Source organism: Festucalex cinctus, chromosome 15, assembly GCF_051991245.1.
Source record: "Festucalex cinctus isolate MCC-2025b chromosome 15, RoL_Fcin_1.0, whole genome shotgun sequence".
Lineage (NCBI taxonomy): Eukaryota > Metazoa > Chordata > Actinopteri > Syngnathiformes > Syngnathidae > Festucalex > Festucalex cinctus.
The window spans coordinates 23,687,155-23,709,602 of NC_135425.1; the positions used below are offsets into that span (position 1 = coordinate 23,687,155).

General features: G+C 38.1%; 3 protein-coding genes across 10 annotated transcripts in view; 1 reads left to right on the forward strand and 2 right to left on the reverse strand.

The window, feature by feature from the left end:
* Positions 1–4,278, reverse strand: part of LOC144002780 (uncharacterized) — a 23,173-nt gene extending 18,895 nt beyond the window's left edge. The window contains exons 1-5 of the mRNA XM_077498315.1: positions 4,117–4,278; positions 3,934–4,039; positions 1,069–1,230; positions 448–597; positions 122–260 (exon numbers count right to left, since the gene is read on the reverse strand). The gene's annotated coding sequence lies outside the window, so the exon portion shown is untranslated. The remainder of the gene's footprint in view (positions 1–121; positions 261–447; positions 598–1,068; positions 1,231–3,933; positions 4,040–4,116) is intronic.
* egfl7 (EGF-like-domain, multiple 7) overlaps positions 1–6,498 on the forward strand; it is a 20,630-nt gene extending 14,132 nt beyond the window's left edge. For 4 of the 5 annotated variants that reach the window (XM_077498341.1, XM_077498340.1, XM_077498343.1 and 1 more), the window contains 6 exons: positions 460–603; positions 2,200–2,312; positions 2,543–2,701; positions 3,969–4,048; positions 4,119–4,275; positions 5,399–6,498. In XM_077498341.1, the coding sequence (XP_077354467.1) occupies positions 460–603; positions 2,200–2,312; positions 2,543–2,701; positions 3,969–4,048; positions 4,119–4,275; positions 5,399–5,418 (673 nt within the window). In that variant the 3' untranslated portion in view covers positions 5,419–6,498. Of the gene's footprint in view, positions 1–151; positions 242–459; positions 604–2,199; positions 2,313–2,542; positions 2,702–3,968; positions 4,049–4,118; positions 4,276–5,398 lie in introns of all 5 variants that reach the window. The other variant, XM_077498344.1, reaches the window with a different exon arrangement.
* agpat2 (1-acylglycerol-3-phosphate O-acyltransferase 2 (lysophosphatidic acid acyltransferase, beta)) overlaps positions 6,178–22,448 on the reverse strand; it is a 120,543-nt gene continuing 104,272 nt past the window's right edge. For all 4 annotated transcript variants that reach the window (XM_077498336.1, XM_077498334.1, XM_077498335.1 and 1 more), the window contains 6 exons: positions 20,201–20,723; positions 14,561–14,694; positions 13,683–13,858; positions 13,514–13,609; positions 9,824–9,896; positions 6,178–9,747 (listed from right to left, as the gene is read on the reverse strand). In XM_077498336.1, coding sequence (XP_077354462.1) covers positions 9,593–9,747; positions 9,824–9,896; positions 13,514–13,609; positions 13,683–13,858; positions 14,561–14,694; positions 20,201–20,391 — 825 coding nt within the window. In that variant the 5' untranslated portion in view covers positions 20,392–20,723 and the 3' untranslated portion in view covers positions 6,178–9,592. The remainder of the gene's footprint in view (positions 9,748–9,823; positions 9,897–13,513; positions 13,610–13,682; positions 13,859–14,560; positions 14,695–20,200; positions 20,724–22,448) is intronic.

The window sequence follows — 22,448 nt, forward strand, 5'->3', positions numbered from 1 at the left end:
AGACTTAAAAAGCCTCATAGAATCGATACAATTTCAGTGTGTTGCCCTTCAAACTCTGTGGATACAAAACTACGGTACTCATGAAACCCATAAAAAAAAAAAAAAAGACCCTCACACTAACCTGGCTCCAGCTCCTGATGTCACTCCCTAGGCCGACGCCCCCCTAAAGTGGACTGGTTACCGTCCCTTGCTTTAAATGGAGGCGGCGTGGGTTCACCTCCCCACCTGGGAGACCATGTTTGTATGTGTGAGTGAGTGTACTGAGGAGAAAGAAAGAAAAAAAAAGGACAATAAAAAAAAAAAAAAAAGTCACACCTCCAACATGCGAATACTGCAGTAGAAATAAATGAATAAATTGCTAAATACAATAATAAATTGATAAATTAACACAAATAAATGCAAGAATAAAAAAATAAATGAAATGGTGATTAATGTTTTGTCTCTCACTCTCTTGCAAAGGAGGAGGGTGTGTGGCGGCCGGGACCCCCGCCACCAGCACCAGCAGCATCACCATGTCGTCATGGCAACCGAATCGTACGTCCTGCCGCTGCACAAGCCCTACATGACCGTGTGTCAGGGCCACCGCCTCTGCAGCACCTACAAGTGAGATTTTGAAAAAAAAAAAAAAAAAAAAAGGATTTAGTACCAAAAATACAATTGAATATTTTCAAGAAAATTGTATTAATAGACTTGACTTTTTAAAAAAATCCACAAAATACAAGAAAAAATTCCAAAAATATATTTTTAAAAATAGGGTAAATACACAAATGACTGTTTTAAAAAAAAAAAAAAAAATCAATTACAGAGTAAAGGTTAAAAAATGCACACTTTGTCGGATGTTTACTTGATAGCATGCACATGCGCACACACAAGTGGGCCAAAGTGGAATGTAGTGTAGTTATCAAATATTTTGTGTAACTACGGGAAATGCGCGCCCACTGAGACCGCTCTGGTTGTTTATTTTGGTCGTCCTCCTCCTGGCTTGCTCGTTCCCACCACGGCCAACCTCATTTTTAAAACTTTTTTTTTTTTTTTTTTACTCCATCCTAGTCAAATCCAAGCACTCACTTTCATGCTCATGAAGGGTGTGTGTGCATTCCCACTCATCCAAGTGAAAGGAAGGGATGGAAGGCAGCTGGACGTCTTCTTCGTCTATCCCCTTTGTTATATATTCTTCCTCCACAGTCGTTTCTTCCTCCGCAGTCAAGCTTGTCCGACGTCTGCGGTAGGCTGATAGCATATTATTTACACAAATTAATGCGGATCCTCAAAGTCGTGATTTGTCATCATCGTGCTATAAACAAGATGGAAAGGCCAGATACATGAAAGCGGCGACAAACTGGCGACAGAGGAAATCTGCCAAAATGAAAAAAAAAAAAAAAAAAAAAAAAAAAAATCTTCACAATGTAGTGTCATCTGCCTAGTTTCATTAAATCTGACAAAATCTCTTGGTCAAGTGTGTCCATGAATGACCCTTAGAAATGATCTAAAATGACAGTAAAATGACTTTCATCCAAAAGTAGCCTTCCCACTTTTTAGACTTTTTTTTAATTTTTTTTTTTTTTTTTAATGAAACAAAAATGTTTCACAAATCTGTGTAGTTTATATAATTTTAATTTGGTAGCCATCGGACAAACATCGCTAAGGTTTATCAACTTGAAAATTGCATACAATTGATGTAAACTGGCCCCTTTGAACTAAAATGGCCGACTTCCTGTGTGTTCTGGGACAAAGTTTCCTGAGACGTTTTTGTGGCTCTACTCATGATAGTTATTGCTATTAAATTTCATATTGCTAAGTGAAAATGGCCATGACTTCTAGTTATCTTACGGAGTTTCTCTCTCTCTTATTTTTAGGGCAGTCTTCAAATGTTGCCACAATGTTCCAGACACACACAAAAACTGTGTGATGACTGTGTGTCTAGTTTATGTAATTTAAATTTGGTGGCCAGTGGACAATATTTCAAAGACAGGTTTAATGACACTCAAAAATGGCCAACAAAGCTGGAAAATGACTCTTTGGAACAAAATGGCCGACTTCCTATGTGTTTTGAGGCATGGCTTCTTGAGGCTTTTTTATAGGTCAACTCATGATAGTTATTGCTATTAATTTTCATGTTGCTAAGCAAAAGTAGCTCTGACCTAATGGAGCTAGCTTCGTAAAGAGTTTGGCGTTTCATGTTAGCGTTTGTCTCCACAGAACGGTGTACACGGTGGCATACCGCCAGGTGAGCAGAGTAGCGTCCTTCTCTAACTTCTACCCCGAATGTTGTCCGGGATGGAGACGTTTTCACTCGCTCAATTGTAACCAAGGTAAACCTTTGACACATTTAAAGAAATGCTATGCTAACTGCCTAGGGGTTTAAAAGTGCTCTAAACTATTATTTGCTCTAAACTATATTGGGGGTCAAGGGAGCTATCCATCTTAAGATCGTACTAGCAGGCCAAATTGTAGCACTAGTAGAGGAAAAATTGTTACTAGTACGACTGTGGTTCTCCTCGCGCGCCGTAGTCATTAATTATTCGAACGTTTTGTATTCCAGACGTGGACGAGTGCGTGGAGCAGCATCCGTGCGCTCATCAGTGCATCAACACGGTCGGTAGTTTCCGATGCTCGTGCCGCGACGGTTTCGTCCTGGCCGGGGACGCTCGCTCCTGCCACCATCTTGGGGCGTCCGCCTCCACTCCGGCGCCACCATCAGGTGAGCGAAGGAAACGAACGAGCAAACGCGTGTCCATGTTGTGCGTGTTGTGTATTTTTTGTGAAGACAAAGAAGACGAAGACGAGATCATAGCCAGCCTCGCGGCTCATTATTACTTTTGGTACGCGCTATGCCGCTCTCAACTCGTACCGTGAGTAATAATGCACTGCGACTGGCGCCCCCTACAGCTCTCACATGTTTTTCCACATTATGCTCTGCCTCATCCTATACTTTAAGTCTATAAATTGTTACATTTTGCATTTTTACATGTCCAGAAGGCTTTGTTTTGAATGGTGCAACAGTTTCTCATGTTCTTTTCTTGGAAATGCAAAAAAATCCCGCCCCCCCCCCCCCCCCCCCCCAAAAAAAAATAAAATAAATAAGTGTCAATATAAACTATGCTATGACGTTAGCTGGACGTTAGGGTACAACTTTGAGTTTGGGAAACTAGGCTCAAAAAGGTTCGTGGATTTTTTGTGCGAAGAAATTTTAGGTTAGGCTAGGCTATATCGTGGTAGCATGATATTTTGGTGGCAGGTGCATAACGAGAGAGTAAAAATTGGTCTCATACGGGCATTCAAAGAAACTCTTGGCCACTGGGGTGTTTTTCTAAGCTATGTTAAGATGTTTGAAACAGATTTTGTGCTAAAAGCTAAACTAAGTCAGGCTTGAATTGAAAACGTTTGGGAAAATACTTTTAGAGTTATGTCAATTAAATAATGTGCTAGGCTATGTTAAGCTAGGCTAGTAGGCTGCATCAGTGCCCTGATCTGAAAACATTTGTGGGGGGGAGACTGGAAATGTAAAAAATGCAAGGTCAGCTGAGAGCAACATTCCCCCGTTGGAGGAGTTTTTCGTTGGCCCGGGTTGACCGACACCTGCGCTTTTGGTTCCAGCCGGTCCATGTTCCAACTGTGTCTCCGTCTCATAAGTTTGCAGCGTTCCCGCTCTGTCAGTAACGGAGCTCATCTGGGAGAGATTGAAAAGTTCTATTTTTAGTCACCTCCACTTTCCCGCCGTTCCCATACACTGACCCCCTTTCGTTCTCCATTCTTGTCAGCCTCCCTGCAACTCCTGTCAGCTTTACAGATGCCACCTGCCACCAATTTAATTGTGTTGACGGTCCAGCATTACCGGGAATTATGTTTTTCTTGTTTAGCCACACTAAGCTAAACTGAGCTAAGCTAGGCATGCATTGAGTTCAGATGCCACCCCCACAACCCCACCACTACCTGCTAATGTTTCTCTTTTTCTCCCGACACTGCAGGTGGAACGTCGGGCATCATTCCCGGGAACGTGACGGAGGAAGTGCAGAACTTGAGGAGCAGAGTGGAGCTTCTGGAGAAAGTATGTACACACACAGATTTCCATATTCTCTTCTTCCCGCATGGTTATGATTTTTCGGATTTCCATACAGAAGCTGCAGGTGGCGCTGGCGCCCTACAGCAACGCTTTCCCAGAGGATGGCACGTCGGAGAACAGCGCCACCTTGCTGTCGCACTCCTTCCGACAGCTGGACCGCATCGACTCCTTGAGCGAGCAGATCGGATTCCTAGAGGAGCGTTTGGGAACCTGTAAGTCAAGCAAACGTCCACGAAATCTGGGAACATTTTCACAAGAAAGAGAGTAAACACTTTGTACATGTAGCATGATAAATAGAAAAGGAAAAAAAGAAATACAATTTGAAAACTAAGGATTTAACGATATCAAAACATTACGGTACGATATCACGATACGATAATTATCAAAATATTATGGGGAGGAGGTTGGCGATATTTAAAAAGGGTCACAATATTGTAAAAAAAAAAAAAGCGCTCATACTAAAAGAAAAAAAAACAGCAGCTTTTGTACATAACAGCAATGCATACAAACCACCTAAAATTTCTAATAGCAATATTCAGGCACCTACTTGCTAATGCAAGCACACTAAGTTCCTCCACATATTGACTCGGTTCACAAGAATATTACGTTCCCTTTCATCTGACAATTACCGTAAATTTTAAACATCGAAGGGCCAAAACATCCCTAATGAAAATTAAATTGCACATAAAAACTAGCCACCAGAGGGTGCTAGAACTGCACAAATGGAAATCAACCCGACTTTTTTTTTTTTTAAACAGACGTGCTGCTTTTAATATCGTGAATATGACGGCGACGATATTGTGGCAATATCGCGATAACACAATATTGCCGTTATCGTTAATTGGAAACATTCCAGCGGAACCTGGATTGTAGTAAAAAGATCAGGGATTTTTTATTTTTTTTTTGCTAAGTTGCTCTTACCAAAATCAGTTTTTGTTCTATTCTATACTTTATAGGGGTACTTGACTCATTGAATAATTTTCAGAAGTGAAAAGGTAATGTTTTATCCAGAAATTGTTCATGTACAATTAATACCTTTAAAAAGTATTTTTTCTACTTGCTGTTGACTGATGATGACATCACCTGTACTGAGGAAGTAGGTAAAAAATGGTAAGCTATGCTTTGTTGAAAATTCGTTTTGGTGCCAAGACACATTAGATTAAGCTCACAATTAAATATGTTAGCTAACAGTTTTTGTGCTAAACTATGCTAGGCTAAGCTACGCTAGGATGCAGCAGTGATTCAAGTTTAAAACTTGTGTATTTGGAAGTCTCTTGAGCTCGGTGAGCACTAAAAGGATTACCTTGTAAAAACAACTTTTTCCCCACCCTCTAGGCTCCTGCCAGGAAAACTAGCCTGAACCAAATCTAAAACAACATGGCCGATGCATGCACACAAATGAGATCGTACTTCGAGTGCAGTCGTCGCTCAAATCCACAAAGGGACGTTTCCACACAGGTTTGCTTCCAATCTTCAACATGTCTGATGTTTCCAACAACTGTACCATGTCTTTGATATTTTGTAACTAACGTGTCTGATGCACCGTGTCTTTGTTTTCAAACATTTAGTGTGTTTCAAAAACTCAGATCATGTTTTGTTGTTTTACAACTGTTAACAGTGTGTTTTTGATGTTTTTAGCAGTAATTGGAAAAGCATGTAAACATATTTTGATTTTTTTTTTTTTGTAACTTAACATCAGTGCCTTTGATTGAACATTAAATATTGGTTTAAAAAATGATCGTCTTTCCTTTCACAAGAACCACATCTTTCAAAATAGTTTCTTTGATGGATTTGGACGTGTACAAACATCATTTAACATTGTCTGTGCTTGACATTTCAAGTCTTCAGTTCAGACGTGTCTTTGACGTTTCATGACATCATGACTTGGACGTTTAAAAGTCTTGAAAGAAACCTGTTTCAAACAACCTTGTGTTTAATGTTAAAAATAGCTGAAAAATGGTGTCTTTGATGCTTCAAACAACTAGTAAATGGTGTCTTTGATGTGTGAAATAACTAGCCTTGATCTTTAAAGTATTTTCCAGTAACTATTAAATGTCTGACTTTTTTTTTTTTTAAACAGTAGTCTTGTTTCAAACCATCTGTAACGGACATCTTTGATGTTTTGAGCAATAACCAAAATGTGTCTGACGCTTCATATATCAAACATGAACCCAAACAGACATCAGAGCAGCTATGTCCTCACACAAGGACGTTTGCATTTATATTTTTTTCCCTTTCACATTTTATTTAAAATCACAACCATTTATTTCTGAGTACATGTTTGTTTTTGTACCATTTTGTAATAAAAGGACACCAGTGAACGAAAATGTGATGTGTGCTCAATGACGCAAGTGAACAAGTGTGCAAACCTTAAGAGGAACTTAATGGAGCAAGCCAAAAATAATGAAAAATAAAAGGAAATCAATTTATTGAAATCTTTTGCAAGGCATTCACATTTATCCCATTTTTTTTTTTTTTTTTTTTTTTTTAGTAAATCAAATGAAAAACACATTGTCAATATTAGCCAGAATACTGAGAATGGGGGCGGGGCTTAGTGACCACGCACATGCACGCGCACACAAACACGCATTGAAGGGTATTACTTATATCCCGTCTTTAATAGCTTTGGTGAAAATTATTTAAAAATAAAAATAAGTTAAAGCCAAAAAAAAAAAAGTTTTTAGAAAATTACATTTTTTTTTTAAATTATCTCAACATGCTGGAATTGAAGGGTGTGAGGTTGGGGGGGTCACGAAAAATAACAGCAAACTTTTAGCCATTAATTGCACTGCACTTTAATTAGCTTAAATGTGATCAGTGATATATAATACGTCTGACTGTTCAACCAATTGGATGGTTCGATGGTCACAATAAGGGCTGATGGATAAAATGGATTAAAAATCCGTTCAGGTCTTTTTTTTTTTTTTTTTTTTTTTTTTTTGGTTCTGCTGGACATTCAAAACGCGAATAATTGACAAAACTAGACGGTAATAAATACATTGAAGTCTTTTTTTTTTTTTTTATCAAAAGTACATTTTTTCAAGCAAAGATTTTAGATCCTCTTGTAATCAAAACCAAAATACGCTTGCATTTTTTTCGTGAGTAGTCATATTTTTAACAATGGCAACAAAATGGCGCAACATTACTAAATTAAAAAATAGTAGCAATGTCTTTTGAATAAAGTCAAAACTTTTTCAAAGCAAAAAGTCAATCTTGTGAGAAAAAAAGTCAGATATTAAGTGGTGGAGGAAAGAAGCCAAACAATTGGATTAATATTCATATTCATATTGGGGTTATTAATATTCCTACGACCTTTCAATGAGACACTTAACTATGGCATACGTCGTGCACACGTATGTAAAGCGTGAACGAAGCGAATACAGGCGAGCGTCACTCGTCAAACCAGCTATATATTGAACATTGAATCAATAGACGCGCGCTAGCTCGGACGCTAGCTCAGCGCGCAATGACGTCAGCCCACTTTCATAACAAAAAAAAAACAAGATGTAAAGATGCAGTTAGTAGTTTGCACGTTTATCCCGATTGACGAGAGGGATACATTCACAAAATATGACTTAAGGCCGAAATTTGTTAATACGTTAAATATAGCAACGCTCGCGGGGGTTAAACCACTGAGCTAAAAAAAACATGTTATGTTGATGTTTATGACGCCAGTCAAATGAAGCATACATTTGCATGCTGTGCCACTTTGTCAGTGTGACAAGAAAGAAACGAGACTAAAAGGCAGTTGGCCTTAGTTAAACTGTCACAAAGTAGTAAAAGGTCCAGAAAATAGTTGACTTTGGGGAAAAGAAAATTATATTAAGTATTTTTTTGGCAGTATTTAAAAAAACAACAACAACCTGTACTTAAAAAAATAATTCACTTGAAAACTACTCAATTTTTAAAGAAAGAACTTTTCTTCCTCTTCAATTTTACAGTAAGTAATATTTTTGGAGAATGAAGTCAAGACTGTGGACTTAATATAAAATTTGATCGGTGTAAAGTCTAATCACCATTAATACAAACATTGGAAACTTACAAGGATTCAGTCAAATTTTGTCAAGATAGTTTTTTTTTAAGTTACATTTTGAGAAAGAAAAGTTGTAATACATTGAAAGAACTTGTAAATAAAAATGAAAATGACAAAGTTGCAAAAGCAAAAAAATAAATAAATTTTGAGAATTTTTTTTTTCCTTCAAAGAAAAAAGTTTTTTTTTTTGACAAAAAGTCACAAGATTAAAGTAATATTAAATATAAACTATACTTGTAATATTAGCTCATTTGCTCCCAAAAACCTATAAATACGTTCTATTTTAAATGTATTAAGTGTCCCAATTACGTATGAATAAGTTTTTTTTGTTTTTTTTTATGCTAGAGCATGGGTGGCGAGATCCGGTCCTCGAGGGCCGCAGTCCTGCAGGTTTAGGATATTTCCCTTTTTCAACACAGCTGATTCATGATCAGCTCATCAGGAAGCTCTGCAGAAGCCTGTTATTTGGATTGGAATCAGCTGCACTTCGAGTCAGGAAATCTATAAAACCTGCAGGACTCTGGCCCTCGAGGACCGCAGTGTGCTAGAGCATACAGAAGGCTTTGATGCGGCCTTTCCACGACAGAACGGGTGAAAAAAATGGTAGTAATTACAAAAACGGCCAGCAGGTGGCAGCAGAGTATAAGAGATCAACCAGGGCCATGTTGAAAACAAGCTGTTTCCCCCACAATTCTAAGCAGATTTGTAAATAATGATGAAACCTAGCTATAATCTAATGCTAATTGCTGCAAAACGGAAACAGATAGATTTATATTTTTTTTCCTGATGAAAGAAGAGACTCTAATCTTTCTTTTGGTAGGTTCCATGTTGTTATAGTAATAGAAAACAATATTCTGTGGGCCTTGCAAATCAGTCAAAAATCCAGCAAAACAGCCGGGAGCGATTCAGTCAAAATTGCTGCGAGTGAATGAGTGAAGTACGCCCCACCCAAAAAAAATAAAATAAAAAAACATTATCTAATGAAAGAAATGGAAGTATTTTTTTTTTTTTTACATAGTGGCGAGATCAGCGCGAGAATTGCAGTCTCTTTTTTTTTTTATTGTCACTCACTCAGATGGGATCCTTGCGACACAAACGATTTCACCTCCGCTTCCTGGCACAGCAAATCAACTCATTGGCAAGTGCTCCTCCATCACATCTCCAAAATGAGCCAACGAAACGACAAAAAGGCAACATGAGATGACTGGAAAACAAAACGACATCCAAAGCGAAGAACGCGCAAGGGCATGCACGAAAAAAAAAAACAAAAAAAAAAAAAAACGCACATCCGTACCGCTGGACTCGCCGTCCGTCACTCCGCTCGCAGACGTCGCGAGGGTCGGGACTGTGCGCGCCGGCACCGGGGACCGGCCGTCAGGCCAGAGAGTTGCGCGAGATTCAAGTGGCGGTGGGCGTGGAGGATGAGGAGGAAGAGAGGCTGAGGTTGACAAAATGAACGGCGGGCGGGCGGGCGGGCAGGGCGGACGACGAGGCGCTCAGTGCCTGACGGGCCCGTTGCCGCACGGCAAGCCGGAGATGTCCAGGAAGGCCGAGCGCATCACCTGGAAGGATTTGTCGGCGAGGGACGCCACGTCCTCCGACGTCATGCCCTTGGTCTCCATTTTCGGGAGGATCTTCAACCGGATGGTCCCTGCGGCACAGGTGGCAAAAGTACTCACACCCGCTACTTGTGTCAAGAAAAAAACAAACAAAACAAACACACTTACCCGATTTGAACTGCTTCTCTTTCCGTAGGTAGAAGTTACTGTAGGAGGAGAAGACCACCGGTATGATGGGCGCCTGCAGACGGACGGGAGGTCAAAGTGCACATTACGACATGTGACCAATACCGGGGGGATGATTGTTGTCACATGGAGGACACTTGCCAGAAATTTCCCTGATAAATTCGGCCAATTTGTTCATTGCTGTTCCCTCCATGAGGGATCTGCGCATATCATTATGCAAAGAATATTGGAGGGATTGATGTTGCGTCAAGCTCTCCTGGGAAGATTGTTGTTCCTTTGTAGGATAATCACTACTTACCATAAACCCCTGGGAAATTTTTATCCTTAAGGCCATCAAAAAAAAAAAAAAAAAAAAAAAAAAAGGTGTCTCAGGTGTCCATGCTATAGCCTATTAAAGGAACTTTAAATTAAGTCAAAATTACCGCACTAATTTTGACACACCTATTTATGACATGGGGAAATAGGTGGAAATGTCGGCTTTAATAGGCAGTATGAAAGTGTGCTTTCTTTGGTTCAATGCCAAACTGTAACAGGATTACAGAAATGAGCCGGTTTAATGGCCTTTTATCGTCACCATGGTAACAAGGGCCCATAGATGGCCATCTCTCCAGTACAGTGCGGTTTGATTTAAAAGCCTATTTCCTGGATGATAAACAAACAGAGATGCTCCAAACATTCATTCATTCATCCATTTTCTAGGTTTCTGCTTCTCATTTGGGTTGCGGGTTAGCAGGAGCCTCTCACGGGTGACTGTGGTGCACCCCGGATTGGTCGCCAGTCATTGGCAGGGCACATTTGTCAATTTCGCCTTGCGAAAACTACGAAGCCATTTCAGAACGTGTGAGCGAGCCAGACTGACATGAAGAAAATGGTCATTTCAGATTCAAAGCCGGATCTTAAACTGTGAGACAAACGTGCTATCCACGAGACTCGACAAAACATCTCAAGCTATTTCAGTCTTTGCTCGGTGACACAGCAAACATCTCCCGGGGGCTGCCCCGCTTCACTCGATCTGGCCGGCCGGCCACTAATGGAAGGAGAAAAAATAAATAAAAAAAATCAAGAGGCCACAGACGCAAACGTGGAGCGATAGAACCAGTCCACGATCACGGAATGTCAGCCTCCTCCTCACTAGACCTTGTTTCAGAGAATGAAGTCTGAGGTTGTAAAAAAAAATAAAATAAAATTCTGGCAACTTACAGAAAATTCCATCCAAACTTCATCATGCTTCAAGACAACGGAAGTGGAAGTCAATCATTAGACCTCAACCCAATAGAGTAGGTGTTCCTCACGATATGATACGACATGCGATACAAGGCTTACGATAACGATTACCTCACGATATGACGATACCGCGAGTATCGATAGGTAATAAATCCACGATAATATTAATCATAAAATAATAATAATAATAATAATCTAAATAATAAACAAAAATAAAATAAATAATCAACAAATAAATAATATTAAAAATAAATAAGCATAAATACAAAATAATAAAAATAATAATTAATAATATAATAACAATAATATAAGTAAAGATAAATATAATATATAATATATAAATACATAATAGTGTATTTATATCATACATAAATTAAAAATTAAATAAAAATAAATAAATTCAATATCAATAAATAATAAAATATTTAAAATAATTCATAATATAATAAAACAAATAACATAAATCTAATATAAATTAATACATAATATAATATATAAAATATCTAAAAATATAAATAAAATAATAAATAAAAATGAATAATATGATAAAAATTAATAATAATAATAATAATAATAATAATAATAATAATAATAATAATAATAATAATAATAATAAAACTAAGCTCATGAGTCTTCTTCGCATGAAAACTACCATCCATTTCCTCGCCACTCTTATGAGGCGCTACCCCTAGTGGTCCGCCAAGTAACTGCTCAATAAGTAATGAACAATGCAGCCGTTATAGTGGCTGCATATCAACTGCAAATATTGCGATACTTACGTATACTTATCGATAATCTATCGGGAGACAAATGAGCACAATTTATCACGATATCGCTATATCGTCACACTCCTACAATAGAGCACGCATTTTAGATTTTCAAATGAAGAATGCAACAACGTTTAACACATCGTGATGTAAATAAATATCATGAAAGTCGATTTTTGTGTCTGTTTTCTGACCCCATTTGGTGAAAAATTCCTTCCACCTGTCCTGGCCTGGAGCAAGTACTCTCAACAGACTCTGTGAGAGAACTCTCTCTCCCGCTCGTGACCCGCCGGGGGATGCAGCTCATTACCGCACGCAGCTGTCGGTTACCCCGTGGCAGAGTCTTCCCCACAATTCCATATGCATGAAATGAATCCTTCCAATAACAAGCTACGACCCTTTTATTTAAGGCTTCCCCTTGTGTTTGGAATCGGCACTGCGTTTCACGCTGTGAGAGTGACGGAGGAGTCCCAGTAGGCATTGGAAACAAATTCTTATCCTGTGGACGTCCCACCGGTGGCAAAATATCATCGTTATCTTGTTGATACTCTAAACGGTTCAAGAACAGCTTCAAATTTACTTTGGGTGCACCGTGCACCTTTTTTAGATGTTTTCAGCTAAATTTCCCGAATGATAAGGTTAAAGGGATACTACTTTCAGCAGTAAAAAGTTATCATTTTGTTGTGTGCTGTCAAAGCTAAAGTGTTAACTCATTAATTAATCACAAAAAAATATTGCATTAATCATGTATTAACACAGATTAACCACACTATTAATTTTAACCGGAGATGATCCTTTAGCTTGACAGCGGATGCTTACATTAAAGGTAGCAATGTTTGTGCAATAAACATTACTAACACACATTAAAGTAAAACATTTACTATATGACATTCAGAATATTTGTTCTCGTCAAAGTATTTTTTTTCTTTTTAAATTACGCAAGTAATTTACTAATTAGAAAAAGAAAAGGGTGAGCGTGTGCGTCCTCATAACATTAAATGTAGCAAGAATGAAAACAAATTTGATGGGCAAAGCCTTTTTAACGACGTGATTAATCAAAATTCTAAAAAGTGATTAATCTGATTAAAAAATGTAATCATATGCCAAATTGACAGCTCTAATTTTCTCTATAATTCATGTGATAATTTCATAATTTTTCACGTACAATACCATTAAAAACAAAATTTTCCACATCACCTCTGCTGAGGAAGTAGGTAACGACCAATCATGGCTCAGTTTACTGACCAAACCCAGAAAATAGGTGAGCCATGATTGGTCGTTACCTACTTCCTCAGCACAGGTGATGTCATCATCAGTCGACAGCAAGTGGAAACATTTGTTTTAAAGGTATTAACTGTACATGAAAAATAATGACATTTTCAAAATTAAGAATATTAACCTTTCACTGCTGAAAATGGCCCAATAAATCACGTATCCCTTGCTTTAACCATTTATTTACAATGTGAAATAAAAGTTGCACTAGTAGTAGAAAAAAAAAGTGTCTTGTCCTACCACTAAGCAAAAAAAAAAAAAAGAGAAATAAAAGGGGGCGGGCAGAGTTTAAATATGCACTCACTGCCATCTAGTGGAAGAGAATTTCATTGTTCTGTATGTCACTACACTTGGCATGTGGCTTCCATTGACGACATAATTGATTGTGACATTTTTACGATGTACTGACTTGTGCTTGCACGGCCAAGTGGAATGCGCCTTTTTTGAAGGGCAACAGGTCTCCTCTCTGGTTCCGCGTTCCTTCCGGAAACACCCACAAACGGATCTACGGAAGGTCAAACTATTACAATCGGCAATCATCTCCGAATCTGATTTGAAGTCGAGCGGGCGCTAGTTACCTGTTCGTCCAACATGGTTTTGGCGGCGTCGGCCATGACGCTCTTGGCGTCGCTGGTCTTCTTGCGGTTGATGAAGACGATGCCGCCCAGCCAGCAGATGAGGCCCACCGTGCCGGCGTAGATCAGCTCCTTCTTGGCGATCATGGTGCAGCGATCGGGCAGGATCTCCATCAGGCCTTGCCAAAGGAAGCCAGCGCATCAATCACGACAAGTTGACAAAAGCTGATTTATTTATTTTTACATCTGTATCAGCCTGGATGGCAAACAATCACATCAGTCACAGTGGACCCCAGGGCAGGGCCCAAATATGGATTTTTTAGGGCGTGTTCGATATTTGGCAGAATAATTAATAGGTCAATTAATTAAACAAATGTATAATGAATAATGTCTTTTGTTGGTCCCTTAGTACTTACAAAAATAAAGATATGAATTACAGGCCAAATTTTTTTTACTATTTTAGAATATTTTGTCCGCAATATTTTTTCATATTGAAGTGTGAATGTTAACAACATTCACAAGTCCCAGCAAAATGCACGCTCCAGGATTTACAGCCAGCTTCAGAATGAAATAAATCACGCCTTTTCATTTCGAGCTTTTGCCCAGTGCACAGGCTCAGTCGTGTAAAGAAAATTTGAGAAAAAAAATAAAAATGACGTGCCAGTGGGCGAATGTAGCGCTTACGGATGTGTTCCCATTCAGACAGCCACAATCTGACAGCGGCCCGCTTTCATATGGGCGAGTGTATTGATTTGAGCGACAAATCAAAACATGCTTTTAAAGTAATTGACGGCTGTCCTACTTTATGTCGCCTGGTTTATATGACCAGCCTTTTGATACTGTAAATACTCATACGAGGTAAAATCAGCACCGATACCCACCCAAAACATCGAGGGAGCTCTGGTGGTTGGAGATGATGACGTAGGGGCCCGGGGTCTGCAGGTGCTCCCAGCCGCTCACTTCAAAGCGCAGGCCCAGGAAATACTTCACGTGCCGAACCAGAGCACGGATGATCCTGAAGCGAGGGGAAACGCATGCAAACATGAATGAAAAAAAAAATCAGATTGGGCCACAAACGAATGATAACAAAATGCACCGCCGCCTTCAAGTGACCTTCCGTCTCGGAGAAAAGAGCAGAGTCACTCCTTGCCCAGCGCCTAAATCCTCGTGACACGGCGCTGAATCACATCTCTTTGTCAGCGTGTCCTCGTTTGGACCCCAAACACGAGCGACTCTCCATTTAAATGCAGACTTTGTCCATCGGATTTTTCGCTTAACACTCGTACGGCTTACCGTTTAACACCTACGCATACTGTAGAGTGGATTTCAAAAGTCGACACCCTCCTGTTCAAACGCCAGTCTGTGTGACATAAAACATTACACCAGGATAAATTTAAAAAAAAAATTAAAAAATGAATTGAACTGGATTGAATTTTGAAAAATCAGAAAACAGATGAAATAATGTGGTTGCACAAGTGTGCACACCCTCAAAACTGTGGCTTTGTTTACCTATTTAAAGCAGGGGTGTCAAACTCATGTTAGCTCAGGGGCCGCATGGAGGAAAATATATTATCAAGTGGGCCACATCGGGAAAATAACGGTATATAACTTAAAAACAATTGCCGTCATTTATACGCAGATTTTCGTGGACCAGCCCTATATTACGGAGCTCAACTGTAATCATATTGTTCCGAAAAATAACACGAATGCAAATGCAACGCGGCATGTGTTAAATCTACCTGTTTTGCATATATATAGTTCCCAGAATGCATTGCATGGCGCAGTTAATGATGTTATAAGGACGTTAATCCTTGTCATATCTATTTGTGTTACCAGTAATTGAATTTGCGTCGTGTTTAACACATTTATGTCAATGTATGATAACAAAATAAAAATAATAATAATAAACAAACTGGAGGCCTTCACACAATAATAAGAACCGATATATCCGATATATCCGATTCACTTCGTTCCAACTTCAATATGTTCCATCATGAGCTCTTCCAGCTTTTCAGTTCCAAAATTCACGCCTTACCCACAATTCACGATTTCGTACCCGAATATTTCCCACATTCTACATTTTTCATTTACTTCCACATTATTCATCCGATTGACTTCGTTCCAACTTCAATATATTCCAGCAATTCAAGCCATGAGCTCTTCCAGCTTTTCAGTTCCAAAATTCACGCCTTACCCACAATTCCCGATTTCGTACCCGCACATTACCCACATTCTACATTTTCCATTTACTTCCACATTATTCATCCAATTGACGTCGTTCCAGCTTGAATATATTCCAGCATTTCAAGCCATTAGCTCTTCCAGCTTTTCAGTTCCACAATTCACGCCTTACCCACAATTCCCGATTTCGTACCCGAATATTTCCCACATTCTACATTTCACATTTACTTCGACATTTTTCATCCGATTGACGTCGTTTCAACTTCAATATATTCCACCAATTCAAGCCATGAGCTCTTCCAGCTTTTCAGTTCCAAAATTCACGCCTTACCCACAATTCCCAATTTCGTACCCAAATATTTTCCACATTCTACATTTTCCATTTACTTCCACATTATTTATCCGATTGACTTCGTTTCAACTTCAATATATTCCACCATTTCACGTCATGAGCTCTTCCATCTTACCACCTAACTTACCACGCATGGCGGCCATTTTCCAAATTACCATATGCTAATGTTAGCTTAACATGATAATGCTAATGCTAAGTTAGCATGCTAATGCTAATGTTAGCTTAGCATGCTAATGTTAGCTTAGCATGCTAATGTTAAGTTAGCATGCTAATGCTAATGTTAGCTTAACATGCTAATGCTAATGTTAGCTTAGCATGCTAATGCTAATGTTAGCTTAGCATGCTAATGCTAATGTTAGCTTAGCATGCTAATGCTAATGTTAGCTTAGCATGCTAATGCGAATGTTAGATGAGCATGTTAATGCTAATGTTAGCTTAGCATGCTAATGCTAAGCTAGCATGCTAATGCTAATGTTAGCGTAGCATGCTAATGCTAATGTTAGCTCAGCATGCTAATGCTAATGTTAGTGTAGCATGCTAATGCTAATTTTAGCTTAGCATGCTAATGCTAAGTTAGCATGCTAATGTTAATATTAGCATGCTAACATTAGAATTAAACGTTAGAATTTAAACCATTCCAACTTCAGCATGTTAAGCTCATTCCATGTCATTCAGTATCATTCAACATCATTCAACATTATTCAACATCATTCAAAACCATTCGATATCATTCTATATCTTTCAATATCATTCATCATCATTCAACATTATTCCAAATCATTCCACAGGTATTCATTCAGCTCTCCAGCCTTCACACGCCATTTCCCCAGAAATGGCATTTCTAGTTAATTATGTAGATATATAATTTGTAGTTAATAAATAATTGGAAGAGCACCTAATCTCATCAACATGTAATGTTAGGTTATCCTAACCTTGCAGGGTCAAAGTGACCAATTATAAAATCTACAAACGTAAACTGTATTTTTTTTTATTTACTTTTTAAATGTGGATGCCTGGATGGATCTTTTCTGATGGCCTCATTTGGATTGTGCATGAATTATTTTATAAGTGTAACACACCACATTCAAGATATATCAAATATGATTCAAGTGCGTGTGTTTTGTAAAATTATTTCACAAAATGACCAACTGTGCTGCAGTGCAATGTATTCATTTCTGGTTGCTTTAATTCTGCGGGTCACATGCTTCTTTTACAATCCACTAATAAGACAATTCTGAACACATGACTAACATCCATTGGTCAGCATGTGACGAGGAGCCAAGAGAAAAACCAAGTTCCCACTTTCACTACATATTTGACTGTTGTAGCGCTACAAAACTTAACATGTAACCTTTACCCAAGATGTCAGAATTCTTTTGAGTTCCCTCTCATCAGGGCAGTGATTTTATCAGCTGAGTTTAAAAGTCACGCAATTGCTCGCTCCCTCCTTTAGTGTTTTTTTATTTTATTTTATTTTTTTATGACCTGCCATAACAACAAGGGACTCAGCAGTTAGTAGGGCTCATGTTCAAGGCTGTTCCGTGGTCATTTAAACTCACAAGGTAAACATCTCAATGTAGAACCAAAACAAAACAAAAATTGTTTTGGCTCTTAAGTTTAGTTTTCTTATCGACAAGCCTGATATAAATAGGGCCAAAAAAAAACACCTTTGCATCCAATTTGATTGGCCAACTAATTAATGGACACCAGGAAGGGATGTTAGTAAACAATCGTGGTCTGAGAAGGGAGCTTTGTGGCACACTCGCCAACAAAATATCAAAGGTTACGTTGGCTGACTCGGCTCTTTAAGCTAACGCCTGACAGCAAACCACCGGACATGGCTCTCTTTTCTTATTAGTTGCAAAAAAAAACAGGAGAAATATCTGCGAGTAAACATAAACGACTTTGGCGTATTCGCCACAAAGTCAGCACATTCTATTGGCAAAATTATGTTATTATAATAATAGCCCAAAACAATCAAACCTCTTAATCCCATGTGGCTTTGAGTGTGGAATAGTTGCTACATCTCCAAGGAGCTAATGGCCGATACATCTCCACTGTACGGTCAGTTGACCAACTCCGTATGCGCGAGCTACTGCTAATCAGCGGGGCCATCTGGTTCTTGGAGGTAATTAAAGCAATGCAGCAACCAAACCCTGCGCGACAAACATGACAGGTGTCGTTTGCCCTGCTCTGTTCTATCTGAGTCATAAACATCAGTCGCTTCCTGAAAATAGATAAGTGAGCTCCCACAGGTCATCGTCCAGAACAGGTGTTCTCGCACAGTCTGAGCAATAATGCTCAAAATATTGACAGCAGAATTGCGTAAGTCATCGTTAACTGTTACAATGTCAATAATCAATGCCAATGTGATTGCTAAAAATTGTCTTTTTTTTTTTTTTTTTTTTAAGGTCTAGATTGTTTGGGTTCTCACTTCCAGGTAACAGTAATCTGCAAAGGTTGAAACAAAACAACTGGACTTCTAGAATTTGTGTTTTTTCCCCAAAAAAGTAAAAAAAATTAAATAAAAAAAAAAAAATAAAAAAAAAAGGACCGTTAATGATAGATCACGAAAAAAACAATATATAATATTCAGCAAAAACGTCTGAAAAAAATACACGAAAAAACAATATAATATTAAGCAAAAAACTTAAAAAAAATATATACGATTAAAAAAAGAACCTTATGAGAAAATATTAGAAATAAAATATTAGAAAAAACTATAATATATATACAAAAAAACTGAAAGATATTGGATTATTACAACAACAAAACTAAATTAGGAAATACAAAGATACTGTATTACAGACAAAAAAAAAAAAAAAACATTTTCCAGAGACATAGTTACACAAAGTCAGGACTGGGCTGTGACATTTAACGCTAGACAATTGCTCTGTTGTGTTGAACGTAGGAGTACTGTATAACGATTAACTGAGCCTGATTAATTGGATTACAAATCTCTGATATCTACTTTAATATCATCTCGCAGTTCTTTATAATGCTGCAGCAAGTGGTGAAGGATACACGACAAACGGTAAGAAAACAACCAGCCAGATAACAGTCAGCCAATTCTGCACGGTCATTCACTGACGCCCATGTCACTCACCAGGTGTCAGTACCTGCCTTTTAAAATTATACACACACACGAAGTCAGATATGAGGAGCAATTACGTGAACACACAGTTGTGACTTCATCTTTAGGTTCAGCATGAAAAGAAGTCACAGAATGTTTGGATGTGGATGTGACACTTCTTAGCCAACACTCATGTTGTGTTGACAACAATTGTGTCAGCGATTGCCATCTTCTGCGTTCAAGTCTTATAAATCCCAGCAATAATGTTGCAACACTTTGGCAGAAACTGTGAAAAGTGCTTTACACCAAATCACATCATAAACATCATAGCATCTCTAGGTTCTTACATTACACCCGACACTCATCCAGTTGTGCTGAAATGCTGTATTTAAAGCAATTGTGTTGAAAGCAGGATTTGCTGTGCTCTGTGTGAAAAGATGACAAATCCAAGTAATAACAATTATGCAAACCGTATGAAATGAGCTTTAAAAACAAACTATTAATAATATAGTTAGGCTAGATATTATATCACCACATGAGAATGTATACACCACATATTCACCACCACATCATTTTAGAAACGATAAACGTCAGTTTGGAAAGATTAAGCACCTACAATTGTAATAAATACTGTTTACAGTTTTGTAGCTGTCGCATTGTTTCCCACAGACACACGAGAATATTCCAGAATTGTACCTTCTTGTTGTTGTTAGCGGGTAACATTATACCAGCAGCTAATGCTAGCTTCGTTTTCATTTAAAGCTCAAAAATTAGTTCGAACGAACAGGGAACGAAACAGTTTGTTGACATTCAAGGTAGGGGCTTCGTTTTAGTCGTGTGACCACAGCTAGCCTGTTAGCCTAGCGAGCTAACGGGGAAGCTGTCAAACCGCGAACACAAGTCCCAACTCCTCACCTCATGTTCTCGACGTCCCTGCCGCCGCTTTTGAGCACGCACAGCGGGATCGCCAACAGTGCCAGCACCATCATCCAGGCCACGTAGAAGCACTTTTTGAAATAAAACACCAGCGTGTGACCGCTGCTCCACAGCAGCAGCAGCACCAGGAGCGGCGCCACCAGCGGGAACATCCACAGGAGAACATCCATAGCCGGGGAAGAGGAAAGCGGGGAGGCTCGCTCGCTCGGTCGGGCTTGCTTGCTTGCTTGCTTGCTTCCTGGCCGGGGCTCCGCTCACGCTGCTCGGCGAAGGAGAGGCACCGCGAGCCGGTCAAACATAACACGGTAGTTGGTAGTTTCTCTTCCTCTCGATTCTTGTGACGACCATGTATCGTTATTCATCTGTTGCGAGGTGGAGTCCAGCACACCGTCGTCCTCATCCGCTGTTTTTTTTTTTTTCCCCCTCTCCTCTCCCTCAATTTCCGGGACGGTTACTGCTGGACCACTGTATGTGACGTCATCAGCACCGTTAGCTTTCCATGCTAATGAAATTAGCACAAAAAAAAAGAAAAAGAAAAAGAAAAAAGAAATTAGCACCAAGGGTAATTAATTGTTGTACTTTGTGAACAAAACAATTTTTGGCTTAATGTCCTCACTTTATAGTTGAATTTATCTCAACTTATAATGTCCTAGTTACTCCAGCATCTTAATTATCGTGGGGTACATTACCATAATTTTGAAAATAGACTAAAATAAACATTGGCAAAATACAAGCAGAAAATATAAATTAATGTGAAAAGTATTGCACAAAAAAATGGAAAGAAAAATTAAATTTTTCACACACTCAACTCAACTTTATTTATAAAGCGCTTTCAGAACAGGCATTACTGTAGACAAAGTGCAAAACATTAAGTCTTAAAAAAACAAATCTTTGCTGGAAAAAAAAAGCCCAAATATTAGGAAAACAAAGAAAACGTTTTATGTTTTAAAATGTTCTCTTTAAAAAAAAAAAAAAAAGACAACATACAGACAGAAAATAGAAAATAATATAGAATAGTCGAAATAAAATATCAGAGTAGATTAATTAAAGTAAATTAGATTAAAACTACAAATCTGAGAAAAAACATCTTAATTACAGTTTGTTTTGAGTGCTACTGTAATCAGCACTATTAATACATATTAAATTACTTTAATGTATATTTTCTTTCAGGAAATTGTAAATGTAAAAAAATGCTTCAAACGTATCCTTTCTCCACTTAATGGTTTAATTGATCTCACTTTAATAGTAAATCCATAGCCTTGACGTTACGTACTTAATTTTCTTTCTTTTTTTTTTAATCTAGTCAATATGAAATTATAATTCAAAATTGTTGCTAAACTTGTTAAAACATTACAAATTTCTACTGATCACTATTTCCCATCCTCTTAATTGTATATATCGTAGTTCTCATGTAATACATTATGGTCATATGTGAATTACTTAGTATTACATATTTAAAAAAAAAAAAAAGGTGGGGGTGGGGGGGATCTTAGTTTGCTTTAATTGGCCAATGTACATTCACTTGTTTATCCGTAGAAATGAAACTAGGATGTACATAATGGGATTAGCCGTGCTAATCCAATCCGTGGCCATATAATCTGAGGCTGTCTGTTTTTTCGGCTCCACTTGACACGATTTGAAAGATTAGGAGGGATCCTTGGTCCTGATCAGACGCTTGAGTGACTGTGAGCATGACAGACCGACTATAGGATGGTTGCATTGCCACCAACTTACTGTTTAAAACAATTTCGTTTGCCGACAAGTTTAATGTAGGCTACATGTTTTTGTAAACACCAAAGACCATTTCCCCCAATAAATGTATTGTACACTCCAAAAATTGATTGGTTATAACTACCAATCTAGTAGGTTAAGCTTATATTGGCTTGATTAACCAATAGATTGGTCAGACATTGACCATTCCTGTTGGTTAGAGGCATACCAATTGTATTGGTTAGCCAAACAACCAATAAAATTGGTTAAACTAGAAAGAAAATCTAGATTGATCACTTGTAAATATATTTTTTGTATCAATTTATTGTATTCTAAATGTATTTAGAATATAGTGTTTAAAAATGGAAATGTGTGTCTTCTTCAAGTACGTGTTGTAGACTTCTTAAACCGGATGTTTGTATTTATTTGATTTGATTTGATTTGATTTGATTTGATTTGATTTGATTTGATTTGATTTTATTTTATTTTATTTTATTTTATTTTATTTTATTTTATT